This window comes from Balaenoptera borealis (assembly GCF_965194805.1).
Source record: "Balaenoptera borealis genome assembly, chromosome: 17".
In the NCBI taxonomy this organism is placed as follows: Eukaryota; Metazoa; Chordata; class Mammalia; order Artiodactyla; family Balaenopteridae; genus Balaenoptera; species Balaenoptera borealis.
In genome coordinates, this window is record NC_138876.1 from 37,050,149 (window position 1) to 37,071,427 (window position 21,279).

General features: G+C 34.3%; 1 protein-coding gene across 16 annotated transcripts in view; it reads right to left on the reverse strand.

Moving 5' to 3' along the window:
• Positions 1-21,279, reverse strand: part of VPS13B (vacuolar protein sorting 13 homolog B) — a 765,850-nt gene that overhangs the window by 627,636 nt on the left and 116,935 nt on the right. For all 16 annotated transcript variants that reach the window (XR_014236520.1, XM_082364176.1, XM_082364168.1 and 13 more), the window contains one exon: positions 1,145-1,326. Coding sequence is in view for 15 of the 16 variants with exons in the window: in XM_082364176.1 (XP_082220302.1) it covers positions 1,145-1,326 (182 nt within the window). In the remaining variant the exon portion in view is untranslated. The remainder of the gene's footprint in view (positions 1-1,144; positions 1,327-21,279) is intronic.

Genomic DNA, 21,279 nt, shown 5'->3' on the forward strand with positions numbered 1-21,279 from the left:
GAAAAAGGAATTATAGCAAATACCAACCAAACGAAAGCTGTTAACTATGTTAATATAAGAAAAAATAGATATGTCAAAAGACTCTCTAAGGAATAGACTCACGACATTTAATAAAAGAATCAATTCAAAAAGAGAACATAAATATGTGTGTCCTTAGGGGTATATGTTTATACACACATAAGATCTGCATACTATTTCAGGGTATTCACAGAATTCAAAGCCCATTCATAAGCCCCAAGTTAAGAACTTCTAAACAAATTAAACATTTGTCCCATAATTTTTTTATAGAATCCTAAAAACCTGTTCCAAAACAACTGTAAAATTTTACATTAGGCAATGGCTATATCAAATAAAAAGGCTCTAATTAAAATGCATTTTTTAAGAATTTATAAGATATTCCCCATAGTAAGGTCTAAACTTAGAAGCTTAAAAAGCATCGTATAACAACAAAACCAGCTTTATTTTAATAAACAAATGAGGTATAAGATAAAAATAACGTTATCATTTTAAGCATGATTGCACTTAATAAAAATATATCCTTTTTGTGCCACTGACAAAAGAAACATTATTTTGAGCTGAAACAACTAAAAGAAGCAAGCCTTCTGCAAGTTTTCTTGTTTATCTACAAAGTGAGTGATAAGATGAAGATAATATACTGGCATCAAAGCAGATTTTTAATTTTCCGTAGTTAATTCATTCATTCAGGGTGTAAGACTAATGTTTTCCACATTAAAAAAATTAACTTGCTTATGAATTGCTAAAGTACTATAATTAAGAATTTTATTCCACTCTACCAGCACAATCAAACAAATTGTATTTATACTTGACTTGGTTATCATTTCAAACATACACACTGATCCCCTCAAAAGTTATCCAAGTAAGGCCAAAGAATGAATTGTACAAGGAGCTAGTGAAAAATAATCTCTTGCAACTACAAACTATATCCACAAGTTGGTGGCAGAGAACAAAACTGAATGGCTTAATTCATATCTTGGATTTTACACAGGAGCTATAAAAATCTGCTTTCACAGAAATACACTACAATTTAAGTTGATCATGCTATACACATAAATTTGAATGATAAAATATTAGTCACCTCTAATAAGAGTTTTCCATACACCTGTCAAGAAGACTGTGTTCTTACCTATAGTTTGGAAAACTTCATTCATCAAAGCTTCATTCACTGCTGAAGAGCTGACATTTCCAGTATGAGACCAACTTTGATAAATTGCTTGCAGCAGAAGTGTCTGTGCTCTTGTAGCTTGAACTGTGAGATTTGGAAGTTCAAATATACATTCAGTTATAGCAATCTGAGATCTTTTGGTCCTGCATAAGAAAATAGAAAGCATAACAAACAATATATTAAATAACATTTATAAACAATGCCATATAAAATAAATTAGGATGCAAGGGAAGAAAAGGTATACACAGAAATTATTTTAATTAGAATTAAATCAGAGATACACAATTCTACTAACTTTAAATACGTTTCACTATTTCAGAACCTCTAACAATAATAAAAAATAAAAACACAAACTAGAATAATGTCCACACACACATTCATACACATATATTCAGCTCAAGCATTATACTTTTTAAATCAAGTCAATCATCAAAAATAACAGTGAAAATAATACTAATTAATACTTAAAATAGGATTTACTAGCAGATCTGCCTTATTCCTTTTTAAATTTATTTTTTATAGAATTTTGAAAGGTTAAATTCCAGTTACAGTTATTACAAAATATTGGCTATATTCCCCATGCTGTACAATACATCTTTGAACCTATTTTACATCCAATAGTTTCTACCTCCCCCTCTCCCCACTGACCACTAGTTTGTTCTCTATATCTGTGAGTCTGCTTCTTTTGTTATATTCACTAGTTTGTTGTATTTTTTAGATTCCACATATAAATGATATCATACAGTATTTGTCTTTGTCTGACTTATTTCACTTAGCATAATGCCCTCCAAGTCGATCTATGTTGCTGCAAATGGCAAAATTTCATTCTTTTTTATAGCTGAGTAGTATTCCAGTGTGTGTGTGTGTGTGTGTGTGTGTGTGTGTGTGTGTGTGCATGCACCACATTTTCTTTATCCATTCCTCTGTAGATGGACACTTATATTGTTTCCATATCTTGGTGATTGTAAATAATGCTGCTTATGAACACTGGGGTACACATATCTTTTCATATTAGTGTTTTTATTTTTTTGGATATATACCCAGGAGTGGAACTGCTGGGTCATATGGTAGTTCTAGTTTTAGCCTTTTGAGAAATCTCCACACTGTTTTCCACAGTGGCTGCACCAATCTACATTTACAAAAACAAGTTTCAATAAAATTAAAAGGACTGAAATCAGAGTATATGTGCTGATCACAATGGAATTAAACTATAAACTAATAAAAGAAAGGTATCTGCAAAATCCTCAAATATTTAGGAATTAAAAACATAAAATACAATTAAGAACATAGTAGATAAAATTCAGAAAGTCACATAAGATAGAACTTTTGAAAAAGTATAAAATGATTTTAGAAAAGGACACTGATATGGATGACAGAAAATGACAATATACATAATCAGTGTTCCTGGAGAAAAGAGCAGATAAAGAAAAAAATTCTATGGGCATTCATTCCAATAAATGTAACACGGAGGTACCAGTCCTTCTCCAAAATTTCCCTTGTTTTCTACTATCCTCCCACCTGTCCACTACAGACTAGTAAAAACAATCAGCGTATGTGCACTATTTAACCGTAAGAAGAATATAAAGGGATTTCAAGCAATAGTCCTATACAGTTGAGATACTGACAAGAGTCTCATGTCAATTGGTTACCTTTGTATTTTCCAGGTATACTTTTAATTTCAGTCATCTTTCAAGTCAATGGGCTCCTTTTCTAGCCATTGCTACTGCAGCTGAGAACCACCTTGCTAATAAACCTAATATCCTTCAAAGTCAAGACTGGATTTTTACTTTGCAGTTCCTAGGTCTATAAAACAATGAGCTATAATGTTGCTGTGACTTTGACTGTTTAGGTCTCAGATTAGGCCTAGCTGGTCTTCAAGCTTCATTTTAAAGCTGTTCTATAGAAAATCTATAAAATCAGCATATATTTATTAATTGCCTATTCTGTAGCAGTCATGCACTAGCTACCTAGGAAGTATCTTAGCCACTTTAAAACATCAATGAACAAAACAGAAAATTAAAATCCCAGTGTCCTCACAGTTTATATTCTAATGGGGACAGGAAACAAATTTAAAAATTGATCAATATAAGTAAACAAATGATATAAGGAAGTTAAAAGAGAAATGCTCTTGGAAACAGAAAAAGTAGAGCATGGAATAGGAACTACTGAAGAGGGAACAATTTCATATACAGTGGGTAGATCATATTAAAAGGACAGATTTAATTCCAAGCAAGACATGAGCAGACTTGAAGGAGGTAAGTGACAGTTGTGTGGGTATCTCTGGAGAGTGATTCAGGCAGGTGAAAAGGTCCTGAGGTAGGACTGAACCTGGCAAGTCCAAGCAATGGCAAGGAAGGCAGTGTGGTTGCAGCAGTTTGATAATAACCTAATTCACTAATTAAGTTGGTTTTCCATGGTTTTTATCCATAAGAAATACCTGAATAGGCTTTACACAGCCATTCATCTGAGGCTGCATCAAAGTCTGACTCCATAGGGTTCACTTTCCTTGAACTTACTTTTATTTTTAAATCTCTTTAGCCTTATTTTCAAAGTTTTTCATTTAAGGTACTAGAAGTAGGACATGAAATTTTTAAAATATCAATTCCAATTCTGGCTAAATCACTTATTTGTTTCATGTTTTTAGGAAAAAGATATATATAACTTCTCTGAGCTTCACTTCCCTCTTTAAAAGCCAAGTATAATTATCCCTGCCCAATCTACCACAGATGACTATAGTGAAAATCAATTACATTTAATATTTAAAGCTTAACAGATACAAGGTTTTTTGCTAGGAACTGAAGATACAGGCACTATCTTTACACTCAAAGAATTCAGAATCTAGTTGTGAGACAAGTAAACCAGTAATTATAATTTAACATAATGAGTGCTATAACAATGTTATGTACAGGTTCCTGTGAGATACACTGAAATGGTTGAGGAAAAAATGCAGGTGTTATATTTAGAAATGACCCATAAACATGAAAAGACTCGTAAGCCTCACCAGTAAAAAGGGAAATTCAAACTAAAACAATGTATGACTCTTTTAACCTCTCAGATTAGCAAGACCTCTCAGACTCTAACTCATCTTCTAGGAATCTATCTGAAAAGAATTTTCACACGAGCCTGCAAGAATACTTACACAAAGACAGTGTTTGCAGCATTATTTAAAATAGCCTAAACCTGAGAAAATCTCATCGTTGAATAAATTCTGACACATTGATTTGATGCAAAACTACTCAGATATTAAAAAGAATGAAGTTAGACGAACCTACTGATATGAAAGGATACGCTGAAATATGGTAAAAATGTATGTAGTTGCATTATAATATGGTTCCATGTAACGGCAGGAAGTGGTGGGTTACCCACACATAAAAGTATGTCTGCATGTGTTTGTATGTTGAGATAAAAAATTCTGGAAAGAATTATTGATAATATTCATTGCTGGAAGATGATAACAGAGGATGACTTTATGTGATCTTTTCCCTTTTTTCCCTATATAAATGTCTGTATTGTTTTGCTTGGTCCTTTGAGAAATATATATCATTATTTTTCCAAAAAAATTTAAGAAACTGCAATACTTCAAGAATGGACTATGGAAATCACAAACTATGTCAAAATGAATTAATTTCATAAAACATTTTTAAAATACGAAGGTAAGATATGAGCATTATCAATGTATCAAACTACCTCCGCTCCCTGCTCTGACACTGAATTATCAAATGATTTCTTACCTTCTCATAGACATAAACTTCACTTTTAAGTCAGACAAAGAAAGACAAATACCATATGATATCATTTACATATGGAATCTAAAAAAATGATACAAATGAACTTATTTACAAGACAGAAATAGACTCACAGAGATAGAAAACAAGCTTATGGTTGCCAAAGGCGAAAGGGGGGGATAAATTAGGAATTTAGGATTAACAGATATACACTACTATATATAAAATAAACAACAAGGACCTATTGTATAGCACAGGGAACTATATTCAACATCGTGTAATAACCTATAATGGAAAAGAATTTGAAAAAGAATATATATATATATACACACACACATATATACAACTGAATCACTGTGCTGTACACCTGAACCACTGTAAATCAACTATACTTCAATTAAAAACATTTTTTAATTAAAACAAAAAGAAATAAACTTCACTTAAAACCTCCAAAAGAGGAATTGTATCAACGAAGATGGTAGAGTAAGGTATGCCAAGTCTGTCCCTCCATAAAAGCAACACAAAAGCTGGCAAAAACTGTCAAAAATCAACTTTTTCAGAACTCTAGAAACTAACCAAAAGCCTACAACAAACATGGGAACACGTAATAAAAATAAAGTAAAATTTAAAAAAAATTTTTAAACAACTCAATCTCAGTAGGAACAGTGAACTTTGTGGTATTTTTATTTACCCGTGTTACATCCCCTAGCCCCCAGGCTCAGCAGTGGTACCAAATAGCCCTTATCCCCAGTAAGAGGTAACAGAGAAAGCAAAAAAGACCTTATTCAAAAGAAATTGTGGTTGTTTGTTCTGACCTGTCTGGTGGCTACCTAGAGGACCAACTCAAAGAGCCTGCTTTCTCTCTCTTAATTCAGAACTCTCCCAATACTAAAACAACTACCCAGGAGCATTTGTAGAAAACATTTACAGGCAAATGTACTGCAATTGTCCTTGCTGCCTGGAATAATAGATAGACAAGACAAGGGGCAAAAAAAGAGACTAACCAAAATCTTAGAAAGGCTGGGAAATGATACTTTCAGGAATAAAAACGCTGAAAAGCTCAGACACCTTCCTGGGACTATGGAAGGCCACACACATGCTAAGCGCTGTGCACCTGCAGAGAAAAGACAAGAGAAAGGCCTTAAGCTCTCACTTCTGGCTGACTTTAAGGGTATGCACAACAAGAAAAGGTGGCAGAGTTGAAAACTGCCTGGTTGAGCTTTGAAGGCATTCCTCAGAAGAAACCATGGAGGCCACATGGCACTGGGTTGAAATACTCAAAGTGCTGAAAGAAAGAACTGTCAATTAATAATTGTAATTCTGGGGCTTCCCTGGTGGTACAGTGGTTAAGAATCCGCCTGCCAATGCAGGAGACACAGGTTCGAGCCCTGGTCCGGGAAGATCCCACATGCCGTGCAGCAACTAAGCCCATGCGTCACAACTACTGAGCCTGTGCTCTAGAGCCCACGAACCACAACTACTGAAGCCCATGTGCCACAACTACTGAAGCCCGTGCACCTAGAGCCCGTGCTCTGCAGCAAGAGAAGCCACCACAGCGAGAAGCCAGTGCACCACAACGAAGTGTAGCCCCGGCTCGCCACAGCTAGAGAAAGCCCATGCACAGCAACAAAGACCCAATGCAGCCAAATATAAATAAATAAATAAATAAATAAATAAATAAATAAATAAATAAATAAATAAATTTATTTATTTTAAAAAATAATAATAATTATAATTCCAACTTAACTATTCTTCAAAAATAAAGTAGAAATCTCCCAAGAAAGGAAAGTCCAGGATCAAAAGGCTTCACTTGTGAATTCTACCAACATTTAAAGAAGAAAAAAATACCAATACTATTCAACTTTTTGCAAAAAAAAAGAACAGAAGGGAATCCTTCCCAATTTCTTCTATAACATCAGTATTACCCAGGTACCAAAGCCAGACAAAAACAACACAAGAAAACTACACATCGATATCCCTTGTGAACATAAATGCAAAATCCTCAGTAAAATACCAGTAAATGAAATTTGGAAGAATATTAAAAGCATTATACACCATAACAACTGAAATTTATCCCAGAAATAAAAGAATGGCTCAAGAACTCAATGCAATACATCATACTTATAGAAAGAAGAGGGGAGAAAACATGTCCATATCAACTGACACAGAAAAAGTACTTGACAAAATCCAATACTCTTTCATAATATAAAACACTCAACACACTAAAGAGAACTTCCTCAATATGATATAGGATATTTATGAAAAACACACAACTAACATCATACTTAGTGGTGAAAGGCTGAAAGCTTTCTCTCCAAGATCAGGAAGAAGTCAAGTATTTTTCTCTTGCCATTCTATTCAACGTTGCAGTAAAGGTTCCAGTCACGAAACCAGGCAAAAAAAATTGTTAAGGCATTCAGATTGTAAAAAAAGAAGTAAAACTATCACTACTCACAGATGACATAATCTCATACCTTGAAAACTATAAACAAACACACACACACACACACACACACACACACACACACACACCAATGAATGGAGCTAAAAACAAGTTCAACTAAGTTCCAAGATACAAGGTAACTACATGGAAATCAGTTTTATACCCATATACACTTAAAATGAACAATCTGACAAGGAAATTAAGAAAACAATTCCATTTATAATAGCAACAAAAAGAATAAAATACTTAGGAATAAGTATTTCACCAAAGAAGTGTTAAGACTTTTACACTGAAAACTACAAAGCATTGTTGAAGGAAATTAAAGAAGGGATTAAATAAATGTAAAGACATCCTATGTTTATTGATTGGAAAATTTAATACTGTTAAGATGACAGTACTCTCCAAATTAAGCTATAGGTTCAATACAATCCCTATCAAAATCCCATCTATTTTGAATAAATGATTAAACTAATCCTAAACTAATTAAATTCATATGGATTTACAAGGAATCTTGAATAGCCAAAACAATCCTGAAAAAGAAAGACAAAGTTGGAAGACTCATGCTTCCCAATTTCAAAACTTACTACAAAGGTACAGCAATCAAATATACATATAAATATAAATCAGTGCACCAGAGCTGAGAGTCTAGAGATAAACCCATACATCTATGATCAATGGACTTCTGACAAATGGTCAAGGCCAATAAGTGGGGAATGAACAGCCTTTTTAACAAATGGTCTTAGAACAACTGAATATCGAAATACAAAAGAATGAACTTAGACCCTTACCTCACACCATATACCAAAATTAACTCAAAATTGATCAAAAAGCTAAAACCGTAAAATCTTAGAAGGAAACATAAGTGTAAATCTTCACAATCTTGGATTAAAGAACAATTTCTTAAATATGATACCAAAAACAAAAGGAAAAACAGATAAATGGGACTTCATCAAAATTTAAAACTTTTGTATATCAAAGGAAACTATCCAGAAAGTGAAAACACAACACACAAAATGGGGGGGGGAAATCTGCAAATCATATATCTACGAAGGGTCTAGTGCCTGGAATATGCAAAGAATTCCCACAACTCAACAGCAAAAAGATATACAGCCCAATTTAAAAATGCACATAGGGCTTCCCTGGTGGCGCAGTGGTTGAGAATCTGCCTGCCAATGCAGGGGACACGGGTTCGAGCCCTGGTCTGGGAAGATCCCACATGCCGCGGAGCAACTAGGCCCGTGAGCCACAATTGCTGAGCCTGCGCGTCTGGAGCCTGTGCTCCACAAGAGAGGCCGCGACAGTGAGAGGCCCGCGCACCGCGATGAAGAGTGGCCCCCACTTGCCGCAACTAGAGAAAGCCCTCGCACAGAAACGAAGACCCAACACGGCCATAAATAAATAAATAAATAAATAAATAAATAAATAAAATTACAAAAAAAAAAGGAATGCTATCTTTAAAAAAAAAAAAAAAAGCACATAAACAGTCATTCCTCCAAAGAAGTTACACAAATGGCCAATAAGCACTTAAAAAAATGCTCAACATCATTAGGGAAATGAAAAGCAATACCACAAAGAGATACCACTTCACACCCACTAAGATAGACATAAAAGGAGAAGAAAGAAAAAAAAAGCAGAAAATAACGAGTCTTGGCAAGGATGGGGAGGAATTGGAACCTTCATACATTGGAGGTAGACGTATACAATAGTACGACCACTGTGTGTAACAATTTGGCAGTTCATCAAAAAGGTAAATATAGCAATTATATTGTTAGGTATATACCCAAGAGAACTGAAAATGTTGTTCCTATTGGAGCTCATATATGCATGTTCATAGCAGCATTATTCTTATTAGCCAAAAAGTAGAAACAACCCAAACTTGCAACTGATAAATGGATAAACAGAATGTGGTATATCACTATAAAGTAGTTATTATTTGGCCATAAAAAGTAATGAAGTACTGATACATGCCACAACATGGAGAAACCTTGAAAACACGCTAAGTAAAAGAAGCTAGACAGAAAATGCCACATATTGTATGTGGCATTCTCTATCCAGAATCACAGATAGAGTCAGGGTTTTTTTTTTGGAGTTTTGAAAATGCTCTGGAGTTGGATGGTGATGATGACTGCATAACAATGTGAATATACTAAAAACCAATGAATCGTACAGTTTAAAATAATTATAATAGTAAATTTATGCTATGTGGATTTTATCTCAATTAAAATTCAAAACCTCCCTAAAGTATTCAGAACTCTGTTCCTAGGAACACTGGTCCAATCAACTAACGACTGCCCTTTCTTACTCGAAAATAACAAAATAAAAACAAAACCCTGGGATCACCTGTCTCTATTAATTAGCATGCCTCATAATTTAAATATACAGTTGCACATTAACACATCTACCACCCTGTCCATACAGCTGTCAAATATTTAATAGCAATGTGTGGCTCTACCTAGATTTACCGTTCAATCCACAAGCCTGGTCACATCTTGCCACAAAATCAAAGTAATGTAATAAATAGATAAGGAAATAAATATGCACTGAAGGGACTTCCCTGGTGGTCCAGTGGTTAAGATTCCATGCTTCCACTCACGGGGCGTGGGTTTGATCCCTGGTCAGGGAACTAAGATCCTACATGCTACGCAGTGGGGCCAAAAATCTTTTTTTAAATCTTTTTAAATAAATTTTTTAAATGCACTGAATAGAAGATTCCTTAAACCAAGCAGATAAGATAATAGAGATCAAATGAGGCAGGAGAAAAAACAATAGAATCTAATTCATAAATTTATATTTCATTATCATTACTGGTTCATTTTGCTTTTCTAACATTGTGGCCATTCTTTAAGTCACTTTCTTGGCTTTTATTACAGGTTTAAAAATTGAGTGGTGGTTCTCTTTCTACTATGTTCTCAAATTTCTGTTCAAAATTCTTGACCAAAACAAAAACAAAAACAAAAGCACAACAGTTTACCAGTAGTGATACTAAGTAAACAGAACAGACATTTGGAAACCTACAATATAAAAATGTATAATTAATCTAGCCACTCTATCTTTAGCCAGATATTCCGTTGTGTTTAGGAAGTCCTATGGTGTAGCAAGAGCCATGTTCTTATAACTAAAGCAATAATTATTTATAAGGCAAAATTACAGTCAGGATTCTTTTTACAAGTGGGTCTTTACTTATTTCATAAAAACTTCAGCTACTGTATACGGTACTCTTTCAAGCCATCAAATGTCACATAAAATGATTCCCAAATGGATAACACAGACTTGAATAAAAACTTAAACATATGCAAATTCAAAAAGATTAATTTATTCTACATTTTAATACTGCCCAAGGGTAGGGGGCAGTTCTCTCCTTCAGGTTCAATTTAATTTAACATCAAAGGAAATAACTCACTTTACAAAAGCCAGAATTCAACAATAAACAAGTAAATTATAGCATACACGTATGGCATGTTTTTGTGGTTTGTTTTATTTTCCAGCTATAACTGACTGCAAATAAAAGTACATTTTATTATACTTCTGTTTAATATTCCAGTAGCATTTGAACTAAAATAAACCATTTATAAATGATTTGGCAATAGACGGTAGATTATAGAATGTACCTGCTAGTATAACAATATCAATGAAGAGGGGTATTTTCCTCTTCTGTTTTTGTCAATTCTGAGATATTTCCAACAGGTTAACTAGTATAGAAAATAATAAACACCTACGTATCCATTTCATCAAACCATACCATCATACTGTATTTGCCTCAGAAATTTTTAAACAGATGAATAGCTTTTACAACTTTAAGCTATTTGGGGGCCTCATTAAAAAGTCAATGAAAATAAACAACAAAAGTATAATTTTCCTTGTGATTTATACCACTACAAATTTATTTAAACTCGGCTTAAAATAAAACAGCTCAATAAAATTCATACTAAAATTATCTAACAACTTCTGGACTTACCTCATGTTTTTGAAATATCACTAAACCTACATTTTAACAGTTAAGTTGGTGAAAATAAAATAATTTATTTAACAAATGCCTATTTCACATATCCAGAAGTCCTAGTCTGAACATATGTTCATATTACAGAATAGGTTTAAAAAACTATCAATTCAAACATTACTCTCTAGGGAAAAATAAATTCTAATGTAACTAGCAGGATAAACAACTCATTAAAACTCAACTTGGACAAACTCCAGGATAAATTTAAGGAAATAGAAACAAGTAGGTCTTGACTGTGTAGTAACAAAGACTGAAAATGAATATGCCCTAATTAACAAACACTTTAAAAGACTCTGTTCCATTTGCTGACAAATTACAATACAGAGCTGACAAAATTTTTGGACCACTCTGGCATTGCTATAAAAAAAATTCTTCTTCGAAATTTTAAATAAAAAACATGGAAGTGATTCTTATTACTCGATGCAAAGGAATTAACTTAAACAATCCATTCACACTCACAGCAGTACTATAATATTTTTGCCATACATACACTTCAGGAACAACCATCCATTCTTTTAAAATCAACACACCTCACAGCAACTGAAAGAATATCCTCAGCAACAGCTGGATCTGAAGATTTATACAGAGTCCCCAAATGCAAGGTCTGAATGTACAAATTGGTTCCAAAAATGTATTTTTGTTATTACTCATATCCTGTACAGTAAAATAAGATTAGATCACTTTTTCCAAAATAAAATGAGTACAAAACTCACTAACTCAACTGAGAAATGAAAGCAGTTTAAAAAACTAAGAAATGTGTATTTAGTTCTGCACACAACGACTCTTCAACTTACACAATATATCAATACTCATGGAAGGGAAAAAAAATTTTTGACCTAAACCGTAGGTAAAATGAAAGGTTAAAGCTCCTCTTTTCTCCTCCTGATCCCACTCCACTCCCCACAGATAACCACTTTTTATGAATTCAGCAAACATACCTACAGACCTCTATTGATTTTTTGTATTCATAGATACACTTATAATTTTAATGCAGATATATATATATATTTAAAAGTCTACAGCCTGCTTTTTATGACTAAACAATATGTCCTAGTGATCAAGATCTTTGTACATCAGTACATATTCTTCCACATTGGTCTCTTTAATGCATGGTTCACATTTTGCTGTCTGAATCAAGATTTACATTCATAGGCAGTGTATCAGTGTATCGCTTTCTCAACATCCCTACAAGTATTAACTGTTATATTTATTTAATTACAATAATTTTAGCATTTGCAAATAGCTGTAAAATACAAATTATATCCTGCTGTGTTGAGACTTGAAAATATTTTATCATTTTTCAAATTTCTGAAGTAAATATTTGAACTTAAATATTAGATAACAAATGGACAGAAAAAATGAGAAGTAAAATTTGTCTATCACTAAAATAAAAATATAATGAATGCCTTGATTATTATAATGTATAAAGTTCAAAATCTTACAATGAACTACAGGTGGTAGCAAACAAACTAAATACAAAAGGAGGAAAATGTTGTCTCTTCATTAATCTCATCATCTCCCAGACAAGTTATTCAATATAGACAGTTCGTCTACTTAAGTAAAAATGTTTACTCAAGAAAAGAGAGAGGAAGTGTGTTCATGCAATATATCTTATATATGTAATTAAAAACATTCAAATATTATCTTGAGAATTCTGATTAGAGAAATTACTAAAATTTTAGTTCAATTTCAGTAACTAGTTAAAGTCATTGGTTTTTGCTTTGGCCAAGGGCACATTTTGCATATATTATGTAAGTAAAAAGAAGACAAACTTGGTTGTCAAAAGAGCATACAATCTAAAATCTAATCAGACAACCAAAAAGCACTAAAATGACTGAAAAAATTACCAACTTCATGTCAATAAGTATTTACTTGTGCTTTCCACAGTTTCAAGGTTTTGAAGATAAATGTCCTCCATAGAAAAAGAGATGGTCCTTATTGAACTTAATGTAAAAAGAATGGAAAAAGCTATTAAATAATCACAAAAAAACAGTGTAAAAATCACTTCTATGAAAACTACAGTGAAAAATAGGAAAAATATCCCATTAAAGAACATATTAGGGGGTCTTTCCTGGTGGTGCAGTGGTTAAGAATCCATCTGCCAATGCAGGGGACATGGGTTCGAGCCCTGGTCCGGGAAGTTCCCACACGCCGCAGAGCAACTAAGCCCATGTGCCACAACTACTGAGCCTGCCCTCTAGAGCCTACGAGCCACAACTACTGAGCCCACGTGCCACAAATATTGAAGCCTGCATGCCTAGAGCCCGTGCTCTGCAACAAGAGAAGCCATCCGCAATGAGAAGCCCATGCATCGCAACCAAGAGTAGCCCCCGCTCGCCGCAACTAGAGAGAGCCCGCGTGCAGCAACGAACACACAACACAGCCACAAATAAAAATAAATAAAATAAATAAATTTTTTAAAAAAAGAAGAAGATATTAGGAAGATGTGATCTAGTCAGAGAAAATATCAATTGGGCCAATATCTGAGGAGTAAGTAAAAATTATTTAGGCTATTGATTACTGAGACAATATGGTGAAAGACTCGGCTGAAAAAGAAACAATGGGGTGGGAGGGAGGGAGATGCGGGAGGGAGGAGATATGGGAATGTGTGTATATGTGTAGCTGATTCACTTTGTTATAAAGCAGAAACTAACACACCATTGTGAAGCAATTATACTTCAATAAAGATGTTTTAAAAAAAAAAAAAAGAAACAATGAAAAAGGCAAGAAGGTGGGAGGGGATAGAGAGGAAGATACTCAGATGAATCTAGACAGCCAAGGGGCTAGACTATGGAGGACATCACTGAAAGTTTTAAAGATCTTAATCTTTACCACAGAAGCTATGAGAAGCAAAGTAATTTAGGCAGGAGAAGGACATAATTAGGGAAAGCAAAGACCATATCTTACTCATAATGGGACTCCAAGGCCTATGACACAACAGTTCTCACATGATAGTTACCAAAAAATTATTTTTAAAACAAATGACTAATTAACCAGTTGAAACTTAAAAAGTGCTAAGTATTAACAAATTCATCTAGGAAACTGGAAATATTTTTTCAAGTTATAAATCATAATGAAGAATACAATCAAACCTATTATCAAGAACTCGCTAATAGCTACCAACATGCTATTAATGGCTCCAACACTCAACGCTAAACTAGACCTCTGGAACAACTAAAACAAGTGATTTCATCTTTCTCGATCCACAGTATCATCTTCCCTAATCCTCCATTTCCATATCTATAAAAGAGATAATAATACCTGACTTGTTTATTCCAAAGGTTGGTTGTGAGGTTCAAATAAATCACTGTATGTAGTGGAATAAGTACAAAATGCTACACAAGAGTATTACAATGCTGTTCTTCGAGATTTTCTTCTGCCACTAACTATGCACTGTATGATCTTTTGAGCACAGGGACCTCCAACGATTATTTGTTCCTATATTTCAAGTTAGTATATTAAAAGAGATTAAATCATCAAACACAAGAAAGAAATTTAGAGGCTATTATTTAAAAAAAAACAACCCTTAGACTAAATTTAGTGATTTCTAACCAAGACATTTCTCTTTTAATAAATACACTGTATACTAACAACTTAGAATTCTTTTGAATATACTCAAGTTTCAGTTCCAAGAAAATAATGAAACACAGATGTATTTAAAAGATATTGTCACTAATATAAGATGTTGTCATATTATATACTGACATCGAGACAGTACAAAATGTCTCCCACTGCTGTACACAGGTAAAACCAAATACTGAGAAAAGGTTAGTATTAATATTATTCTTCTCATAGAAAGAGATGTTAAGTCTTATAGTAATATTCCACAGTGCCAAAAGATCAAATTTAAAGGCAATAATCTAAGAAGGAATTATAAATGTTCATTTGGCTACCACTAAACAATTTTACTAAGTTTAAAACTTTTAACAAGGGAAGTAGATGGATCATAATTACCTATACAACTTTACACCCAACTGATCATAAAATTGCATGCTGAAAATACCAAATTTTCCAAAAGCAAAATCGAAGAAAACCTGTTCTCATTGGACCAACACTTTCCAGTTAACGTATGTTGCATGCTCTTTCTGCCCTTGCTAAAAGAACCAAAGGGAAAAACCTAACTAGTACAAAGATAAGTGCTATTTACTTGTAGTTGTGTTCTTCATGTCTTTTTTTTTTTTTTTTTTTTTTTTAATCTCTGAATGTAATTTCAACACTGTGTAGCAGGGAGAAATCCCTGTGAAATAACTTAGGCAAGAGTATCAGTAAACAATCATCAGGCTGTTAGCAGACAAGGTACACACAAGATTGTCTTAAAGGCCCAATCCTACTTCCTAACAAACTCCCCAGACTACTGGCAGATTTGGGGCTCCTGGGCACTGGCCCAGATCAAGTGCTGGCACTTGACCGTGGAGGTGAGGGCCCTTCCCCCTGGCTCCCTCTCGGCACTGTCCCCACATTCCTTTCTATGCCAATCAAACCCTTGCATTCTTCCTTAAGACCAGAAAACAGAAACCCTTTGTCCTTAAGCTGAACAAACATTTTGATAGGAAGCCCTTAATTATTCATAAAGTCTTGGCATTTAGCCTTGCACTGACCTAGACATCAGAAGACCACCAGTGCCCTCTACTCACGCAGAAAATAAGACCTAGATGAGTCTCACAGAGCAACGACAGGCTCTCCACTCAGAAACCTTAGTTTGAATTTTTAAAGCTAGGAATTCATAGTTTAGTTCTTCGCGTCTGCAGAACCTTGCATGTTTAGCGCTGGTTTGTTCACAGCTTGTTGGCAGGTGTCGCTTTTCTACATTAAAAATGTTGCTCATCAAGTCATTTACCATTTTAAAGGAAAGCGTAGAAGAACCTTCTGGTACTGCCATCAGAAACTCTCTGTTGAAGTTGCTCCTGGTTGAAATATTTTTTTAAAACCTGTGACCTCCCACAGTCGACTCTCTCTCTCCTCATAGGCGACTCCATCCTCAGCTCCCGGCTTCTACTGCAAAAAGACGCTCTACTGAGTTGACGTCCACCATCCATTTAGGCCTTGCATGTGGGGTTCCTTTTAGGAGGACTCAGCTCTAGCTCAGTTCTGCAGGGGCCACGACTGACTCTTGAAAAACAAGCACCTCTGGTCGCCCGTGGTAGATGAGTGACTCGTTCCTACTGCAGACTTCTGCAGACTTCGTGTTTCTCTTTTTACACAAGCAGCTCCAGTCAGACTTTGACTTTCAGAAGTTGTTTACATATGAGACATACATAGTTGTTGTGGCCACCCAACTTCAAGGGACACATGTCAAGTTCTCCAAGGGGTTTGTTTTTTTTTTTTAAGAAATTTTTATGGCAGCCGTGGCAAGAAGTCTCCGTGCTCTCCATTGGTTGCTTGAGTCCCACAGCTCAGATGCCAGGTGCCAGAGTGCTGCAATGCACCGCACAGACAGGCTACTTCGGCTTCAAACATTCCTGCAGGAATGCAGGGCAAAAGATGCGTCCGCAGGGCAACTGCTAGCTAACAAGCTGCCAGCCAGTCATGCCCTGGTCAGCCTACAACAAGGGACTCGAGATAGGCCATTACCTTTACCATAAGGCAACTGCCCTCAGCAAAAGCTGATAAACTCCAGGGGGAGGAAAAGGAACTGAATGCAAGAGAGAAATTTTGGGGGTGATAGAAATGTTCCATATCTTGATTTTGATGGTGGCTACATGACTACATACATCTGTCAAAAATCACTGAATTGCTGTCACATAAAATTGTTGAACTTTGTTGTATTTAAATTATAGTCTAATTTTAAAATGAAAATAATGTTACTGAAAACACTGGTATAATACATATTATAAACCATTAAAGAGAACTTTATAAACCACATTCTACACAGCTCTAAAGTACTATGAAAGCTTGCTACAGTTATATAGTATTTTCAGGTGTAACCAGACCCCTAAGTATTTTTGTAATTTTTAAAACTACTCACAGGGAGTTTATGAGAATAAAATAAGAATACTTTGAGAAATAAATTAAGTATTAAAAATTAAGTATTCACCTTCAAATATTATTCCTCCCAAAAAATAGTTAAAAGAACATAGTGAAACTAAAAAAAAAAATAACATCTAGAAATAGAAACTCCAAGAGCACTCATATATCTGAATGTTTGCATTTATCAGAGAGAATAAAAACTGAAGATATTCAAGAATGGTACATTTAACTTATATTTCTCTTTAGATGCTAGAATCTAAAAGAATAGTTGCTTTAGAATATTAGAGCTTCGCTTATTTTAAAAAAATTAAAGATGAACAAAAAAAGGAAACTGAGTTTGGGTAGTTTGCCTACCTTTTCTTCCTTAAACATTAATATGATTGAATACACCTGTTCTTTTTTGCTGTCCTCTTCAAAAGATAAGTTAACAGATTTTAAAATATTTATAAAATTAATTAAATTCTATTTTGGTTCATTTTAATTAACATTTATTGAAAATCAACTATATGCTAGGTCCTGGGGCATAAATGCAGATGTGAAAAATAAAGCTAGTCAAGATGCAAAAATCATAAAGTGCTATAATGACTAGACTAGGCATTTTCAAAGTGAGTTAATTTACCAAAGATTAAAAAAAAAAAAAAAGGACCTACTACCAGCTATTCATCTCCCTGAGAAAGACAGACAAGTCTGATACAGATTAAATTCTATATTTATGAGTTTTAACACCAATAATCACAGAGCAAGGAGTCCAAACACCAGCCCCATCTCTATAATTTCTCAAAAATTATGGCAAAAGTTTATGTCTATTTGAGATTGAAGAAGGGGCTAATGACACAAAAGGATATTCTTAGAACACCACAGTTAACAGCAGCAACTGTAACAAGGTTTTAAAACCCCTCATCCAACTCTGGAATTTAAATATCTCTGGATAACAGTAAGGACTGTTATTTGTAAGCCTCAATACATTTTACCTGGGTAAAGAAAGCAACATAGAGATGTAGAATAAAAGACAAGTTAGTTGCTGACCCATGCTGTGTCAAGAATGATCTTCCAAAACATTATGGTAAGTGAAAGAAGCCAGAAACAGGATACCACATTTTGTATGATTCTATTTACATGACAGAAGAGATAAATATATGGAGAAAGAAAGTAGATTAGTGATGACCTAGGGCTGGAGATGGGGATTAAATGTAAATGGGTTAAGAGGGATCTTACTGGAGGGATGAAAATGTTCTAAAACTGATTTATGTTAACAGTTGTACCCCTTGGTAAAGTCACTAGAAATCACTGAACTGTACACGTGAAATGGGTGAATTTTATATTATATAAAGTATGCCTCAACAAAACTATAACATAAATAGAAGTTAGCAAAGCTATTCCTATAAAAGGATGTCTAAGGATGCGATCTTAATGCCAACTTGCAATACACTCTCTCACCAATGGTGGAAGGAACTGCTAATCTTGGGTCTGGATTCAAATAAACCTAAAATTGAATTCTAGCTTCACTATTTATAGATGTATTAGCATTAAGAAGCTAAGACAAAGATATGCATAAAATGTATATATATTATGTCTCTCATAACGTTACTATGAAGATTAAAGAGATAATGCATATAAGACTCTTAGCACTGCTTGTGGCACACATATGCTATTATTAACATTAAATCTATATTATTAAAATTCTCACAAATTTCTCACATAGACACATAAGTTGAAAAATAACTCTGTTCATGAGTTTTTCAAATATAAATTATATGCAAATTAGAAATACAAGTATTTCTCAATGAATATAGAAAGTAACTATCGGCATGAGCTGTGATGATGAAGTAATGATATTCTGAAAGTCCTGCCAGAAAAATTAATCTCAGTAATTTGTAGTCAAAGAATATATCTTCACATGAACATATTTATCTTAATACAATAAAAAAATCTTTTAATTAGAAGGACTTTACGGATTTTTGAGGTGTATTCACACTAAACATTATAATGTAGAAAAGTGGATGTTAAGAGTATAAAGCAAGGATACAATTAAAAAATATGTATATTTTATAAATAGGTCTTAAAGGCCTTAATATAAGTTAACCTCCATAAATACTGGAGATTGTGCACATGTTAAAATAACTGCTGAGAAGTGATTTCAGATATATATATATATTTTCAGATTATTTTCCATTATAGATTATTACAAGATATTTAATATAGTTCCCTGTGCTATACAGTAAATCCTTGTTGCTAATCTATTTTGTGTATAGTAGTTTGTATCTGTTTATTCCATACTCCTAATTTATCCCTACCCTACTCCCTTTCTCCTTTGGTAACCATATAAGTGATATCATATAATATTTGTCTTTCTCTGCCTGACTGACTACACTTAGTGTTATATTCTCAGTCCATCCATGTTGCGGCAAATGGCAATATTTCGTTCTTTTTTTATGGTTGAGTAATATTTCATAGTATTTATAAACCACATCTTAAACCAATCATCTGTTGATGAGCACTTGGGTTGTTTCCATGTTTTGGCTACTGTAAATAGTTTTGCTGTGAACATTGTAGTGCATGTATCTTTTGGAATTAGAGTTTTCGTCTTTTCCAGATATATGCCCAGGAATGGGATTGCTGAATCGTATGGTAGCTATATTTTTATTTTTGGGGGGAACCTCCATACTGTTTTCCATTGTGGCTGGACCAGTTTGCATTCCCACCAGCAGTGTAGGAGGGTTCCCTTTTCTCCACACCCCATCCAGAGTTTATTATCTGTAGACTTTTTTTTTTCTTTGTTTTTGGCTGCATTGGGTCTTCGTTGCTGTGCACAGGCTTTCTCTGGTTGCTGCGAGCGGGGACTACTCTTGGTTGTGGTGCGTGGGCTTCCCATTGTGGTGGCTTCTCTTGTTGCGCTGCGCGGACTCTAGGCACGCGGGCTTCAGTAGCTGTGGTGCACGCGCTTAGTTGCTCTGTGGCATGTGGGATCTTCCCGGACCAGGGCTCGAGCCTGTGTCCCCTTCATTGGCGGGCGGATTCTTAACCACGGCGCCACCAGGGAAGTCCTCTGTAGACTTTTGATGGTGCCATTCTTGCTGGTGTGAGGTGATAACCTCGTTGTGGTTTCGAGTTGCATTTCTCTAATGATTGGCAACGTTGAGCATCTTTTCATGTGCCTGTTGGCCACCTAGAAACAATGTTCTTGAGTTGCATACTGGCTTCTTTCAGTAGCTGTCTTTGCTCAGAACTTTAGCATACTTGCAGATCGTTTACCATGTGTTTGATATACAAAAACAGTGCAGACTCTCTTTAAGCTGTATCCATGACTGGGTGAGTAATCAGATTGCTAAAAATGCACATAAAGGGGATACTCTTGAAGAATTTTCACTAAAAGTTATTGTTACAGTATCACAGCTAGAACTCTAAATGTGCTTATATTCATGTATCCATTTATCATACTTTAAAATTTACCATCTGTGTGAATTCTTATGTTTTCTGTGTACAGGTAAACCTTCCCAGTAGATGTGCATAACCTGAAACTTATAATTCAAAGACATAAGTCAAATCAAAAGCAAAACGTAATTGAAGATTTTGTTTTGGTGGTGGTGGTAGATAATCCTGTTTTCATTTTAAATACGTAAGCTTGATTACTTTATTTAAGTTTTGTCACCTAACTTAAATTATCTTTAAAAAAATCATTTTTTCTGATACAGTGGAAAGAAGTAAAACAGTATTTATTTTACAAAAAATGGAGAATTTACCTTTCAAAAATCTGAGATTTTCTTATATTTGCTTTAAGAGTTAAAGAGAATTTAAGAAACCATATCTGTCTTATTATATGTGTCCGTATATATGCTTCATAAATCATAGATCATAGTTTCAGGGATCTCAAAGACTGTGTATATGTACTTCTGTGTGTGTAAAAGTTAATGTTATTTCTTATAAGAGCTTTGTTCACTGATGTATTCCCCCAAAAGATCGTCTT